Source organism: Corylus avellana, chromosome 7, assembly GCF_965113065.1.
Source record: "Corylus avellana chromosome 7, dhCorAvel1.hap1.2, whole genome shotgun sequence".
Lineage (NCBI taxonomy): Eukaryota > Viridiplantae > Streptophyta > Magnoliopsida > Fagales > Betulaceae > Corylus > Corylus avellana.
In genome coordinates this window covers 27,594,657-27,610,383 of record NC_142496.1, presented here as the reverse complement: position 1 = coordinate 27,610,383, position 15,727 = coordinate 27,594,657, and the positions used below count along the sequence as shown (strand labels likewise).

At 33.9% G+C, this 15,727-nt stretch overlaps 3 protein-coding genes across 3 annotated transcripts; all 3 read right to left on the bottom strand.

Annotated features, from left to right (window-relative positions):
- Window positions 1–4,050: 4,050 nt before the first annotated feature.
- Window positions 4,051–4,838, bottom strand: LOC132185822 (RING/U-box superfamily protein). The gene has a single exon (XM_059599615.2). The coding sequence runs from the start codon at window positions 4,836–4,838 to the stop codon at window positions 4,107–4,109; it is 732 nt and encodes a 243-aa protein (XP_059455598.2). The 3' UTR covers window positions 4,051–4,106.
- Window positions 4,839–5,889: 1,051 nt separating this feature from the next.
- Window positions 5,890–7,533, bottom strand: LOC132183907 (uncharacterized). Its single transcript, XM_059597373.2, has 3 exons — window positions 7,436–7,533; window positions 7,029–7,129; window positions 5,890–6,401 (listed from the first exon to the last, which is right to left on the bottom strand). The coding sequence occupies exons 1-3, from the start codon at window positions 7,531–7,533 to the stop codon at window positions 5,890–5,892; spliced, it is 711 nt and encodes a 236-aa protein (XP_059453356.2).
- Window positions 7,534–10,033: 2,500 nt separating this feature from the next.
- On the bottom strand, window positions 10,034–14,670 carry LOC132184144 (proteasome subunit beta type-3-A). Its single transcript, XM_059597658.2, has 7 exons — window positions 14,555–14,670; window positions 14,270–14,451; window positions 14,037–14,144; window positions 12,879–12,968; window positions 11,220–11,304; window positions 10,718–10,812; window positions 10,034–10,242 (listed from the first exon to the last, which is right to left on the bottom strand). Exons 1-7 carry the CDS (start codon window positions 14,558–14,560, stop codon window positions 10,194–10,196), a joined length of 615 nt encoding a protein of 204 aa, XP_059453641.1. The 5' UTR covers window positions 14,561–14,670; the 3' UTR covers window positions 10,034–10,193.
- Window positions 14,671–15,727: the final 1,057 nt, after the last annotated feature.

Sequence of the window (15,727 nt, the reverse complement as noted above, 5' to 3'; positions counted from 1 at the left end):
CCAATGGCATTGCGCCACGATAGGGCTACCCACGTCATCCATGACGTATGACAGTCATTGGCCTTATCGGTTAACACGCGGACAACGAGGGACACGGGGTGATCCAGACAAGTTGCCGGAACGGGTGAGGTTATTAACTCTACCTGTATGCTCGTCAATGACTATAGTGCCCTCGCTTTGTTTAAAAAGTCTAAAATTAATATTAAGGCATATATATATATATATATATATATGTGCTGCGACCAACATTATATGTCATTGGTCATGGTCTGATCTAATGACCATATGATTGGTCAATACAATACAAATGATGGGTCTAAGTTAATGGACCCACCCAATGTCTTAATTAACTCCCGATGATTTCTTCAGACAAGGGAAATCCGAGTGTAGGTGGTCTTAGAAAGAAGTCAATGCGTAGACGGCTGAGATCACCCATGAGGTTTTGTTTGATAAAATATGGTTTTAAAATAAAAAATATAATTTTTAAAAATGTAGATAAACACTTAATAAAGTCTTTGAAATTTCTGCTATTAACATTATTCTTTCTTTTTTGGGTTTTCACACCTTTTCCTCTTACTCTTGCACTACGAAAAATTGAATATTTTAAAAAATTGTTTAGGAAAGTGAACCCAAAAAAAAAATAAATAAATAAAAAAATTAGCAAAGCAATTTGGTGAGAATGTGTTTTTTTTTTTTTTTTGGGCCAAATGCATTACCCCTCATGAGTATGCACAACATTAAAGTTAAAACTGATAAATCAATCAAGATTAAAGGCCCTAAACTACATAAAACAATGATTCTGCACCTTATTTTTGATGCAACAAGCATGCAGCTTTGCACATAAGTGGGAGAATTTGTATTAAAATATTAGAAGCCATGCATGATGGGATTAATGAATTAATCAAAAAGATTCAAAACCAAGAATTTTTTGGCGTGTGAGGCTACAAGAATGTGGGCTGACAATTACATCATCCTCAAAATGGCCCTGTCCAGAAAATGTTAGTCCGGTTGGTATGACTTCCTTTTCAAAAACATTGTATATCAATCTGTCCATGTGAACTGAATCTTCACTTTTTCTTTTCTCACTTTCGACATGGGGCGGCTTTGAGGTTTTCAGCCGCCAATTTGTCCACCTTGATGTTTTTAAGCTTCATTTAATCATAACGATGTTTTGTCACTTTTGCAATTTCCCTCAAATTTAAATTTAAATTTTTTTTAAAATAAAAATATTTAAAATTATAATAGAGAAGAGCATTAAAAAAAATAAATTCACAATTCGATACACTAAACTGAGAGAAATTGAACTTTAAAGAAAACATTGCAAACACGGCGATAATTCAAGGGATTAAGTGAAGTTTCCTTTCAATTTAATATACTGATGTAATAAGAACGAAACGTGTTAAAATTGATATATATGTTTCTTATGTTTTATTAAGATAGATGTCTTAATTTCAACAAATCCAGTTTCAATTCCAAACTGGACCATTTTTTCCACAACTAGGTGAACCATATTGATAATTGGGGAGATAAAGTGGTTTAATCATTGCATTTTTACAGTGGGGGGTTGGAAGGGTTATCTAAAATAATTCAAATATAGATTTTAACCATCCATTTATCACCGATTACGTTCTCTGTCGCAGAAAATAAGTAAAATATTATTTGATGTTTTGTCGTTATGCGACAAAATCAATGTCCCGCGTGCTCTAATCCAAAAGGTGTATCTTTCCACTACCAATGTTTATATGGTAATATTTTATGTGGCTGAGTCAAAAGTCGAAAACTTATGTCTAAAGTTGCAATTTATCTTGCTGCATGACCTAGGGCAGGTATTTTATAATATATAATTATATATTTCCTAAAGGTGTCACTGAAATATATATATATATATATATATATATATATATATAGTGAGGGAGAGAGAGTGCTGTTAGAGATATTGGAGCATTCATACTGGCTAATGAAAAATTAATTTGGCTAGTTTAAAATTGCTTATATCCAATAACAAAATATTTTTATGAAATCTGTACGTACACTAACCAAAATAATATATTAATTTAATCTTTAACATTCTGTCTCTTCTCAATAAACAAAAAATAAATAATAAAGAAATACTTGAGAAATAATATTTAATGGAATAATGAAGGTGGATAGTCAAAAATAAAGAATAGGATATAGAAAATATGAGTTTTAACTAAAATTGAGAGAAAATTTGATGGGTGAGATGCGAATAAATGGTGGATGGAGCTTGCTAACTCGAGGAAGATGTACGCAAGATGGATAGCAGCATGCAAAAAAAACATTTCTCTAATAATTATATTTACTTTATAATTTTTTTTCACTATAAGATATTACAAGTAAGTTTGTAAGGAGATTATAATAAAAGTTGTAATATCACAAATATTTTTCATATATATATATATATATATATATATATTGAGATTGAAAATAATTTTTTTTTTTTTAACATATCCGTGAAAAATTCAAATTAATAACATTCGCTTCATAAAGTATGGTTCCAACTGATTGAGCTACTTTTTGGGACGCAGCCGGACAGAACTTGTGTAGGCTTTTTGTTTGTGTTTTTATGAGGCTTGGGCTTAAGGTTGATTGTTAAGGTTCTTTTTGGAGGTAAGGGACAAAAGAAAGCTAGCATTAGAATGATTTTGTCTCTTTCTTTTCTCGTTTTAGAGTGAAATTCCTCTTTTTGCCCTTTTTTTAGTTTATCTTTTCTGTAGGCTTCTCTAGACAGAAACAGCGCACCGACAAACAAGGGTGTTAGATGTGCAAGCCTGCCGGTAGTGCCTTCCCCACTATCGTCTCATGTGATTTTTATTTTTATTGTATAAGTTCTGATACTGTATAAACGTGATAATAATTTGATATGATTTTATTTTTAAAAAATAAAATAAATGGGAGATTATTATTATTATTTTTTTAATCAACCATGCAAGCTAGCAAAGATTTCTTATAAGAGGTCAATGAGAAGTTAAGTTTAATTTAAAAATAACGCTAAAAATTATACTTTTATCTTAATTTTATTATATTTTATTGATATAGTAGTGTCAATCATTTGTTTTATATATATAGAATAGCTAATTCAATGTTTAATTGGCATTACCACATAAGCAAAGTAGAACAAAAATGTAATTTCAAAATTATTCTTCATTTTAAAAGGATATAAACTTAATTTTTAAGCATATATAAAAAATATTTTAGGAAAAAATTTCAAAATGAGAGGTCATGCAAGCCCCCCCAAGTGACCCTGTTCTTGTGATTTGTGTTTTTTTTTTTTTGTTCTTTTTTTTTTTTTTCTCTCTGTTCTTTTTAATGATATAATATTATTATCTTATAAGCTAGATGAATGACATGCGTGTGTACAGCACAATCTTTGATCTCCATAAAATATAAACAATAGTTTAATTAGAAATAGTTAAAAATTGATTGGTGTAACTCAAATTCTAGAAAGATGATTCTAGCTAGCTAATAAAGAGAGACCACTATCAAAAATATAATCCAAACCTACTTTAAGATCCAGGGCAGGTGTCTCCTAAAGGTGGCACGATGTTACAAACTCAATTTTCATCCTACTCATATTCCACCATTTAGCTCTAAGATCAATTTTTATTATATATATATATATATATATATATATATGCGCTATCACATCTGTTAAGTAAAATGAGAGCAGAGTATTTAGAATTACTCGATCTTTTTATAAATATGTGGGGTACGGTGGCCATACGACCTCCTCATTAAAAAAATGTATGGGACTACGCGACCTCTCATTTGAATAGATATTGTGTCAATTTTTTTTTTTTTTTTTTTTTTTTTTTTCCAATGGAGGGTAATCTGGTAACTTGGATGTACGTGCTAAGCATGTGCTAATAGGGTGGTAGTTTAAGGGACATATTGTAATTTACCTAAAGAATTGAAATAAAAAATATGTAAGATTGCATGTTTTGTAATGTAGCTATGTCATCATATCATTGAGGTAATACTAAATTAAATTAACCTTACATAATTCCTTTTATTTATTCATCCATATAATTCCATTCAAATTCTATTAAACATTAATAACACAATTTACAGTGCAAATTAATTGGTTATCAAGAAGAAGTAGCTGCTTTGGGTGGTGCAACTTCGGTGCTACAGATTGGACAAATCTTCTTAATTTGAAGCCATTTGCTTATACACTCGGAATGAAAGGGATGTTCACAAGCAAGAGCTGCCAGGGCTTCACCTTCTTCATACTCAACCTGACAAATAACGCACCGATCAACGCCGCCGTTTTTGCTCTCAACGGGCTGACATCTACATGCACGTACGCACGTAGGAATATCGGTTATCGATAATCCTCTCTTCTCTTCTCCTATGAACTCTCCTATTGCTATCAACTCCTCGTATGATAGTTCATCTGGGTCAAGATCATCTAATTCATCCATTTCTTCATCATCATCACTGCTGCTATCTTCTTCTTCTTCTTCTTCTCTCTCGAGAAGCTCGAGTTCTGCTTGAACTTCTTGGCTCTCAAAGTATTCAGCATCATCGTCATGATAGCTGTCATCATCTGAAGCATTACTTTCATCATCTTCTTCGCTGGTGCTTTCAATGGTGGCGAGCCTTGTGAAGGCCCTCTCTTGTTCTTGCAAAGTAATGGCTAAAGCCAAATCGGATTGCAATTGTTCAAGCCGGGTAAAGGGGATTCTCCTGGGTGGTTGCTTGCTCTCCTCGCCATCCATTGGAAGACGACAAATATGAAATATCGATCGATCTCTTCTAGTAGAGTGCAAAACAGACCCATTGATTGGGGGTATATGTGGGGGAGAAAGGGGTGGCATAACGTACGGCATAGGTTTCTTAGAGAGAAGGGTAATTTCCATGGCAAGCAATGGAAAACCATCTGTCTTGAATTTCAATTTTCTAATGTTAATTTCTACAACTATAGCCTGACTTCTAGCCAAGGCTGGGGTTTGAGCTTTCTTCTGGAAGGGGGCAGCTTTCGAGTAAGCAATAGAACAACATCTCAGCTAAGTTTCTATATACCTTATTCCAAAATTCAAACTCTAGCCAAGACTAGTAGCCTCTCCTTGCCTCACGTATAGGCAATCCCCAATCTACTGGTCCAGGTATGTATGCATATATACCAACTCCTATATCATGCATTGCCAAATGTTGATGATGATATATATAGGACCTAAATTTCCTTCAAAGCGATCAGGAGGAAATATCCTCCAACCTATTCAAAATAGTGCTAAGCGTTTATAAATATTTAAAACACACATTAAATTCGTAAGGTCATTAATAGCAGTTTACTAACTTAAACTAACATTTTAAATATTTATAGACACTTGACACTATTTTAAATAAGTTAGAGGATGTTTCCTTTAAACTGCTTTAGAGAAAGTTTTTGTCTATATATATATATATATATATATATAATAATTAATATTTTAACAATCTTCTTCACAACCAATATGTAAGGCCCAACATGTAAAATATTTAATTATGTTTTTTATGACGCCTAGTGTTCTAGTAGGTTTTTGCATAATGCTGTAGAATTCTGTAACAAGTAGATATTTCCCTATAAATGTAGTTTTGGTTAGGATGTATAGAACTGATTGTTGTATCATTGAGTTTCAGCTAGAAGGTTGAAGAGTTGTAATTTTGTGTTTGGTTGTTAATAGAAATCTTATCCATAAAAAAATAAATATTTAATTAAAATAGAAAGTGAATGACAGAAACAAAGTAATTTATAAATGTTGATTTAACATCTTTTAGAACCAAAGAAAGTCTTGCAAGTGCCATATGCATATCTATATCTATATATAAAAGGTGAAGAAAAGAGAATATTATTGAGGAAATTATAATACAAGTAATGATTTTGACTAGTTATATATGCCTGTGATGAACCCCTCCCATATAAGTTCTTCCTTTGTGAGCAAACTTTGATGTCCTTATTACCCTAATGTCATCATGATCAATAGCCTTAATATGACTCCCATGCTTAAGAGGATTTCCTCTACCACCATGAATTGAATCCCTACTAATACCTACTTGTATACGATGACTCCTCGGCCGCAAAGACTTCCTCAAGCGAGCACCTCTGTGATCCCTCCATCGGTGAGATATGGACCTGCCACTTGAATCCATGGGAGCATGATATGAAAACCTTTCATCATCATCATATTCTTCATCATCATCATCAAATTCTTCAATGTCTAGATCTCTTCTGTGTTTTCTGTGTACCCTTTTGAGCTTATGAAGCTTAACCCACAAGAAAATGCAGCAGTACTCCAATGCACCAAAGCAGGAAGCGAGGCATGCCCATACCATTCTGCAAAGGCATTGACTCATACACTCGCAAATGCCCAATTTTTGTAACAGATAGAAGAATAAGAGAACTGCAATCATCAAAGGAAACACAACAAATATCCAACTTCAGTTCATGTCTCCAAATTTAAGCCTAGCCCTCTGCACATATACCTTCATGATCTTTAACTTTTCTCTATAATTATGCTGGCTAACCAGGACCCATTAGCAGGTTTATAGGCTTTGAAATGACGGAAAATTAGTTGATTAGGCAGCTGTTGCGAGTTATGTCACCGGTTTAAGCTCATAGAAAATGATGAATTTAACCATCTATTTAGTACACCTACTTCTCAATATTGGACTAAACTTGTTAAATCAGGATTCAAATTAAAAATTTTTGCTTTATTAAAAGTAATGTTATTTTTTACACCCCTTTATCACACCGGCCTATTTCACGTACACCGACTGATATATATAGTAGTTACTTAAAAAAAAAAAAGTCACTTAAAAGTGTAAAACAAGTGTGATAAATGGGTATGAATCGTAGCATTAATTACTTCTATGTTAAATTATTACTTATTCTAAAAGTTTAAACTGATAAAAACTTATGAATTTAATTATTTAATCATCTTAATAATAAAGATAGGCAGTATGATATTTTTATTATAGACCTTTAAAACAGTGAGCTAGAGCCACCTAGCTTCTCAGCAAAAACTCACCAATGTAGAGCAGAACCAATACCATGGCCATCTTCAGCAGATTGGCAACGCAAAAATTTTCGACGTAACAGATGAAATCCCATGTTGATCCGCACACTGAGCTGAAAAACGGTCCAATCCCCGTTATAATTCAGCGCAAAATAAAAAAAAATAAAAAAAAGATAATATCAAATATTCTTTCTCACAAAAAAACATCGAAAGTATCATAATTTAGAACAAATATGAAAATCTCAGGAAATTTGTTGCTTTCAAATTACAGTAGATGTAACAGATAAAACCCATGATTACAAAACAATGCAAGCAGTTCTAATAATCCTACCCCCTAAAACTTAAGATTTAATCAAGGATTAGATCAAGAATCTTGTGCTAAGCCTCTAAGATTAAATGAAACTGAGAGCTGTATTTACCTGCAAGATTTTCCGGCAAGAAAATCAAGTGGGGAGCCAAAAAGGTCGCCGATGACTTTGCCAAACCCAGAAAAGAATGATCCGATTATGTTACCCATCAAGTCAGGCGACTAAAACTTAAGCAGAGCCTCATTTTTCACTCCTACATTAAAATAATAAAAAACAGGAAAAAAAGAGAGAGATAATACTGATTAGAATCCTTGTCTCAGTTTTTCTGTTGTTTGGCCAATTGGAACAAATCAAACAAACAGGATGTGCGCAGTGTCGGTTACTACTGCGAGAAGCAATTTTAGAATGGCCAATCTGAAACAAGATTCAAATGCGACCAACTTTTTGGAATCCTTATCTATGTGGAAAAAAATTGAAAGATTAAGAATACTAAACATAATGCAAGACGACTATGTCAGATTGAAACAACTAGGTAGGATGCTAATGCCTTTGAGAGAGAGAGAGAGATGGTTACCCTTTCAGGTGTAGGTGTAGAAAGAGAGAGGAGTGGTTTGTGTGGTGTTGTGGGGGTAAAATGAATAGTCGTAATCAGCATCTGAGGCATTCTTCCCTGTGAATTTGGATTGCAAAAGTGAAATGAAGATGACGGAGGGCAGAGGAACAGAATCTACAAAAATTTACACGTTTGAGTACACCATATAACTGCCGTTCCAAAATTCACACCACGTTTGCGGCCTCCGTATCAACTGCAAGCGGGTTTCCCAGATATATTTAAATTTCGGGCCACGATACCTTATTTGGGCCCAAGCCCATCTGATTAGCCTCTGAAAAAATAACGATGCTGTAAATGAGAGAGAAAACAGTATCCTAAATACACCAATAAGAAGTTTACAAATCATCTAAAAGCACAACATGCAATAAACATGCAAGCACCGGATTTTATGAAGAAAAAAAAAAAAGACCAACAAACAAAAAGGCTATTTTCCAGTTTTCCCACCGCCGGATCTTGAAGACTTGAACTAAAAAACCCACCATCATCTCCTCAGCCCAACACCGCCGCCGGAATCCGTCAAAAGGCCACCGCTCAAAGCCATCGTCTTTCAAGTGTAGTTTTGTGCCTTTTCTCTCTCTACTTTCTCTCTTTAGAAATGAATTTTACTTTGATTATAGGTGGCGGAATTTCTCGTGGTCGGAGTGATTTTCTTTTAGGTGGTTTTGCAAAATAGAGATGGTGATTTTATCTAGAACCAAAAGCCCACAAAGCTTGATCATGTGAAGGCAAAGAACCATTCCCTTTTGACATTACCATCACGAAGGAAAACACTATTATATAAACAAAAAGGCCAAGAAAGAATTCTTTGGTTTCAGTGACTTGTTGGCCGAGATGATGACAGTATGAGCTCGTATATATTGATGAGGGAGATAGACAAAGGTTGCTGAAAACAGAGAATTGAGGTCGAAAACAGCAAGAGATCCACAACCCATTTCTATTAAACAACCCACAAAGAATTGGGGTGGTGGCCTTAGGCGGATCCCGGCGGAGGAGGCAGGGGATTTTTTTCTTACAGATCTGGTAGGTCTCTTGAAAGGGAAAGCGGGTCTCTTTTGTTATTTAGTTTTCCCGGTTAAATTCATTTATCTATGTTTAAGGAGTTTTTTAATTTTAACGTAATGTTTAAAAATTGACAATATACTTTATAATATTTCAAAAAAATTTAATTCAGACATTGTTACTAATTTTCATCAAATTAGACGAAATTTTAATTTTTTTAAAAAATAAAAAAATTAATTCGGTTGAATTAGACAAAAATTAGTAGCAGAATGTCTGAATTGAAAATTTTTAAAACATTAAGAGGATACAGTGTCAACTTTTAAACATTGAAATTTGAATTAAAAAACTCCTGAAACTTCAAAGGTAGAGTGAATTTAACCCTAGTTTTCTTTTGCTTATAAGATCCGGTATTGTATTTGATACTTTTAGCTTATGTGTCACCTTTCTTATTGAATGCTGTAAAAGGTAAGTTTTACACATCCTGATTAAAGGTATTCGGTAAAGTCTCATAAAGTAATTTATATACCACCCTTTTATGATTTTATCCCATGAGGCCATGACACTCCCAAAAAAATTGTGTATTTTGAAACATGAAAAATCCACTTGTTTTTTTTTTTTTTTTTTGGTTTTGACATGTCAACACAAGAAAAGGAAGAAGAGGAAAAATTCAAACTAGCAAAATCCACTTCAGAAAAAAAAAATAATAAATAAATAACTTTTCTCTGAGCAGCAGGCAAGGTAGGTAGCTTTTTGGTCAAATTACAATTTTACTAAAAAAATTAACTGCAAAATTGCTATTTTTTCAAACACGTTTTAAAACAGCTGAACCAAAAATTATAATATAATTTGAGAAACATGCCATAGAAAATAAGGTATAAAGTGTGGCGCTGTCTATCTCCAAATGCAACATGTAAAAATGATGATTTATGTCCTTTTTTTAAAAAAGATTTTCTATAATTTTTTTTTTAACGAATCAGATTAAATTTCAAGTTTTTCATAAAAAAATAGAGTAAAATTAAATATGAACCAATAGCACCTAAGCCAAATCTTTTTTTTTTTTTTTTTCTCCAGTCCCATTTGAAAGAAAACATAGAATGAGATCGGTTAAGCATGTGGTCTCAGGGAGGAGAAACATTCAATATCTTACTTCCCAAGCAAAAGAGAAAAAAAAAAAAAAAAAAAACAGTAATTCAAAAGTACAAGTTAATTCCCAAGATTCCATCGTTCCTTTCAAAATAACAGTAATTCAACAGTTTCTCAATCCATTCTTCCTTTCAAGATCCTCTCCGTTATTTCAGTTGGTGTTCTGCCACAAGGTGAACAAACACGTCAAAATGATACCAAAATCGGAAGTAGAAGAATATAACATAGAAGAGGACTGTAACGCCACTAAAATGGATGAAAAAACAAGATATATCAGTCTGGAGATTAGGAATACAAAGAATAATATAATAGTAATATAACTAAAAGCGTTAATTCTACAACATGTTGAAGTTGGAGCGCTGCCGTAAATTTTTTAGGTTTCTTTTCCTTTTCAAATGCTGAAGGAAGACCATTTTCTTTAACATTTTGTTCTCTCTTCAATCATGCTCATTCTTGGCAGCCAACAAGAGCAAAATACTTGTGTACTCAAGAATACTACACTATTCATCAGCATGTTCTATCAAGGTTAGTGTTTACATGCACTATCATGGTTTTCACTTGTTCATTACTCGTACCACAGTTAAAAATGGAAACCTATTCCCAGGAATGAAAACTTAGGAAGGGAGTAAAGGACTTACACAATATAGACATGTCCTCCCCATCCACTCAAACAGTCTCGATCAACTGATGATAGCAGTGCTTGGGAGACAGTCTCGAACAATTCCTCTGATTCCTGAGTAGATTGAAACAAAGAGTTGTTAAAAGTAGCTGAGATTAGTATGACAAAAAAAGTAAAAGAGAGGATGACTAAATTTCAGCTATCAGAGCAGCAATTAATATCCGATACATTCTAACTGATAAGCAAATCGTCATTGTGACCATGAAGTCAGCCCAACAAATGCATACGTGTATCTTGATTATGCACTTGTCCATTCATATAGGAAGCTCTCAACATGGTAAGAGTATTCCAGTTCTTTCTATTTTATTATTTTGAACATATAAGATAGTATTGCCATGGCAATAAGATTTCTATGAAGTAGCAAATCTCATACACCGGAGAAATGAGAAAATCAACTGGTCAACTGGATTTGACATCCTATCAAAACTAGTACAAGTCAAGAGTTCAATATTGTGACAAACCATGTCGGGCTTGAACATCGACTCACAAGCACCATAGAGTGACTCTGATGCAGTGCCAGCAACAACAAAATCTTTTGCTAGCTCCCTGCACATATACAACACAATATTCAGTACTACGGTCAAAACTCTTACATTAATCTAAAACCCACAAGCTATAATGATAAAGTATGACGCTTGTGCATATTAGTTTTTTGATAAATTTTGAGATTAACAAGGAAAAAGAAAGCCTTCATCATTCACTAACAGGCATATTCTATCCGCAAAGAAGATGTATAGCCAGGCATATCCTTCACGGTTCACAACTGGCAACGATGATCAAAAAGAGTAATATAAATAGGAGAAGTAGAACATTACAACTAAATTCAAACTTTCACAAAAACCCAACACATCACTCACCAGAACTTGCACGACAGAGGGAAATTTGAAAATAACTTTTAAATAACACAATTTTAAATAACTTTTCTAACCTACTCTTTACTTCATTAGAATAGTCAACACCGCTATTCTAAAGAGGGAAATTTGAAAATTTATACATATCAATTTGAAAGACAACCAATTAATGATGGCGCCTTTAAAAGTTCAATTTGCTAAACAAGACAAAAGGAGTAATTTATACATTACAGTTTGCAGTCAGAACTACTACTTTAATAAATGGAACCACAATATTTTAGACTTTGCCTTCATGGACAATTTGGGTCTTGGGTCAATTGCCAGATGAACAACAACATATGAGAATAAAATTACACTACTTGCATGTTCCATAAACTACAAAAGGTTGATCAGGATGCTGGTGTTCAGACATTAATCATGAAGCTCTTGCATTGCACAAACCACAAGGAAAATAAGCAAAAAATACAGGAGAAGATGCCAACACTTGCAGCTTACATAGACCACATGTGACTGCAAGAATAACAAATTACTAATCTCAAGACTAGATCCCAGGACAACCGAAGTTATGAAGGCTTCAACCAGACTAGATCCCAGGACACCATGCAAAGCGCCCCTTTCACACAAGTCGGGTAAAGCTCGGGCTTTGCCCACGGGCATAGATCCAAGAAATTGTTTACATTCAAGAGGGGTTGAATTTTAGACATGATGCTTCACAAGGCACCAAAGCCAAGCAACTTACCACTCGAGCCAACCCCTTGGGGTTATCAATCTCAAAGATAAAAAGTGTCTTGTAATGAACATTTGTTTCAGAAACATTCAAAGGGATGTTATTAGGTGTTAACATTAACAACATAGTGAAGAAAAACAATACTCTCTAAATTATTAGAAAATGGAAGACTATTTTAAAACAAAGAGGGAGAATTGGAACATATATGATCATCAACTTGTTGAATTTGACATATAGTCTTTGCTCAATAATGTCATCAAAGTCACGGATATTAATCATGAGTCATGAGAAACCCACATGTAATATAGTGCTCAAGGACACTAACGAGTCTAATTGAATGGCAAAGGTACTAGCTTTAAAATATTCTGCCTGCAATCGTTATAATGGTGGAAGTTGATGATACAGTCACAAATTAGTCTCATGATCATTATTACCAGCTACATCAGAAAAGAGGATTAACTAACGGCAACTGAATCTTCAAATCCTTAGCAAATATTCAGCTCTAAATTAGGGAAACTTTTAGAAAAAGAAAATCAAATTACTTGGCTCCAATTGAATCCATGGTGCAAATGAATGGCTTGTCTTCATCTCCCAATCCAGCAATTACAGGCTGAGTTAAGTATGGACCAAACCTAAATAGAAAAACAGGAAATATCACCCATATTCAGTCCATATGAAATTTTTTAAGATCGTTTACAAAAGCTGATGTCGGTACCGAATGAGTCAAAGAAAAAAAATACAGAAAATCTAGTAACAGCATGTTTGAAAGCCATTACCAACCAACTAGATTGGATGCAACTTCTGAAACAAAATTTCAAAATAATGAAACAAAGGAGTCTATTTCATTTCTGTATGAGGTATTTTATTATAACAAGCAATAATGAAAAACAACAAATGATTTAAAAAACCACATAATATAGGAATTTGGTTCTCCACAATTGGTGCAGTTGAATACAGCACTTGAAGGCATTTATTTGAACTATACGCTCTGACATAATCACATATTCATTCCTTAAGTTTCATCTATGCATTTGTTTCCAAAGTAAGCTACATGGAACAGACACAACTGGGGGGGGGGGGGGGGGGGGTGGGTGTGGGGGGGCGGGCGTGGAGCCAGTATTCCACAATCCTTGGACAGAGACACTTCTTTGACCCTACATGAACTCTCCTCCAACACATCAATGTTGCGTCTAACTCTATAATGCAATTGCTACATTGGCACATATCATAGTGCAACTAATTTCTTTATAACCCTAAATGCATACATCTCTACTGACAGAATCAGCTCGAAAAAATCTCCATATCGCATATTAAATGGAATAGGTGAACACAAAAGTGATACCATACTCTACACCTCAGCACATTTATCAAACACGTTGTGTATACAATGTCCAGAACGAAAAAACTCAACAAAGCTTGCCAGCATTTTATTTTTTTCCTTAAAGAAGGTACCGTATACGGCATACATACACCAAGCACATAGACAAAGCAATTCACTTTGCACTTGAATTTCAACTCGAAGCATTAAATGAGTCTTGTTATTCAAAATGTTTGATTCGTTCCCAAGTCACTTAATATAGGAAATTTAACAAATAGATCCAATGTGAATGCCAATCACAAAAAAAATCATATATACAATATAATTACAAACCCTAGCTTCAGCTCATAGAAACAAAACTTGTAGCAAGTTATTTGCACACCTTTTCTCATAAAGAATAGCAGAGACTAGATTTGCAAATGTATCAGGCTTCATGTCCCTCTCTTCACGAAGCTGATACAGCTTGTGCCGGAACACAAGCCGTTGATACCTACACATCAAACCCACCCAAAGCAAACAAAATTACAAATAATCAACCATAAACTAAATAAAAAATGTAATTGAAGCGGCAAACCGATAGAGAAAATCAAAAGGAGGCTACGAAGGGGTTCATACAGAGTCTGAGCGTCGGTGGCGAGGCCGGAGAGGCCGACAAAGAGGCGATCGTGAATCTTGTAGATCCTTTGGAAATCGGTAGCGATTGTCTGGAGCTGAACTCCGAGCCTACGATCGCTGGCGATGGCGAAGCAGTTCTTCCCCACCATCGCAATCAAAGCCGATCCATTGTACTCGAAAATCTGAGAACCAAAGCAAACAGAACGTCAGTCTCAGTTGCATTTTAATACACAATTGCGCTTACAGAGTGATTAGGTTTTCGGATTAACACAGAGAGACACTTACAGACATAGCTAGGGTTTTGGGATTGTAAAAGGCGTGTGTGTGTGACAGAGATAGAGAACGAAGCGAGCTTATTAGAGAACTTGGTAAAGAAGAAGACTAAATGGCTTGTGGGTTACTCCAACTCTCCGAGCTGGCTACTCTGATGGAGAATGGGGATGGGCCCAAAAAGGCCCAGAAATTAATAGTATTTAGCATGGAATTTAAATTTGTTGGGCTTCGTTGGTATTTAACCCTAATAAATTTTTTTTTTTTTTAAAAAAAAAAGTATTTTTTTTTCCTTGGCTTGTTTATAATTAGCAAACACTGGGGATACATTTGGATCTCCATCAACTCACTATTAATTAGTTTTCAGAGGTAGTTCAATTGGCTGGGACCATGTCTAATGAAGCGAAAGTCACTAGTTCGAATTCATCTCTCCCCTCTTGTGCAGACAAGTAAAACCAAAAAAAAAAAAAAAAAAAAACTCACTATTAATTAGTATTATAATTATATATTAGTGAAAAATACGGTTGCTCATAGACTATCAGAGGAGGCAATTCAGCAATCTTGAAACAAATTTGAATTGAAGAATACCCAAATTTTATTCATGATATTGTGTGTATATATATGTGTGTGATTTGATAATGAAAAACACACATCTATTATACAATAAATGTCATATAAGGTTCAATATTTTTATGGGGTTGAAATCCAAAGAGTTTTATTACTTTGCATTACTTGATGAGATATCCTATGATTTAGGACACCATTGTCCAAAGAGTTTTATTAGGCTCCGGAGTCCCGTTAAGTAATTTTGTTAATTTATCTTTATGAATTAAATTGTATATATGTTTTCTAGATAAGGTCCATGTTAAAAACTGCATAAACTTAAAAGGTGATGTTTTACTATTTAATTATTTTTAATCTTTAATTATATGTTAAATTGATGATTTATTACAGATTCTCACTAGTAACTCCAAATGATATGGATTGGATAAGTAAATGATAAGGCACATGCATGGTTATATCATAATATTAGTTGGTACTTAGCTAGAAAGTAGTTTTAAATATTAAAAATTAATTTTAGACAAAGTGTGTACGTAATTGAAAAATGCAAGCGGGTATTATAAGCGGGTATTATAACTTTTACTACAACTTGGGTTAAAAACTTAAGCCGACATTGTTTAATAGCAA

Bases quoted from the DNA above. Each gene is read 5' to 3' on its own strand.
- LOC132185822 (XM_059599615.2), bottom strand. From the start codon at position 4,838: ATGCCACCCCTTTCTCCCCCACATATACCCCCAATCAATGGGTCTGTT.
- LOC132183907 (XM_059597373.2), bottom strand. From the start codon at position 7,533: ATGGGTAACATAATCGGATCATTCTTTTCTGGGTTTGGCAAAGTCATC. The intron at 7,130-7,435 runs GTAAATACAGCT...ACCGTTTTTCAG, and splicing joins CTTGCCGGAAAATCTTGCAG to CTCAGTGTGCGGATCAACAT. The intron at 6,402-7,028 runs GTGAGTTTTTGC...TGATGATTGCAG, and splicing joins ATTGGTTCTGCTCTACATTG to TTCTCTTATTCTTCTATCTG.
- LOC132184144 (XM_059597658.2), bottom strand. The intron at 12,969-14,036 runs GTGTGCAAATAA...TTTTCTATTTAG, and splicing joins GCTATTCTTTATGAGAAAAG to GTTTGGTCCATACTTAACTC. The intron at 11,305-12,878 runs GTAATTTGATTT...GTATATGTGCAG, and splicing joins ATGGATTCAATTGGAGCCAA to GGAGCTAGCAAAAGATTTTG.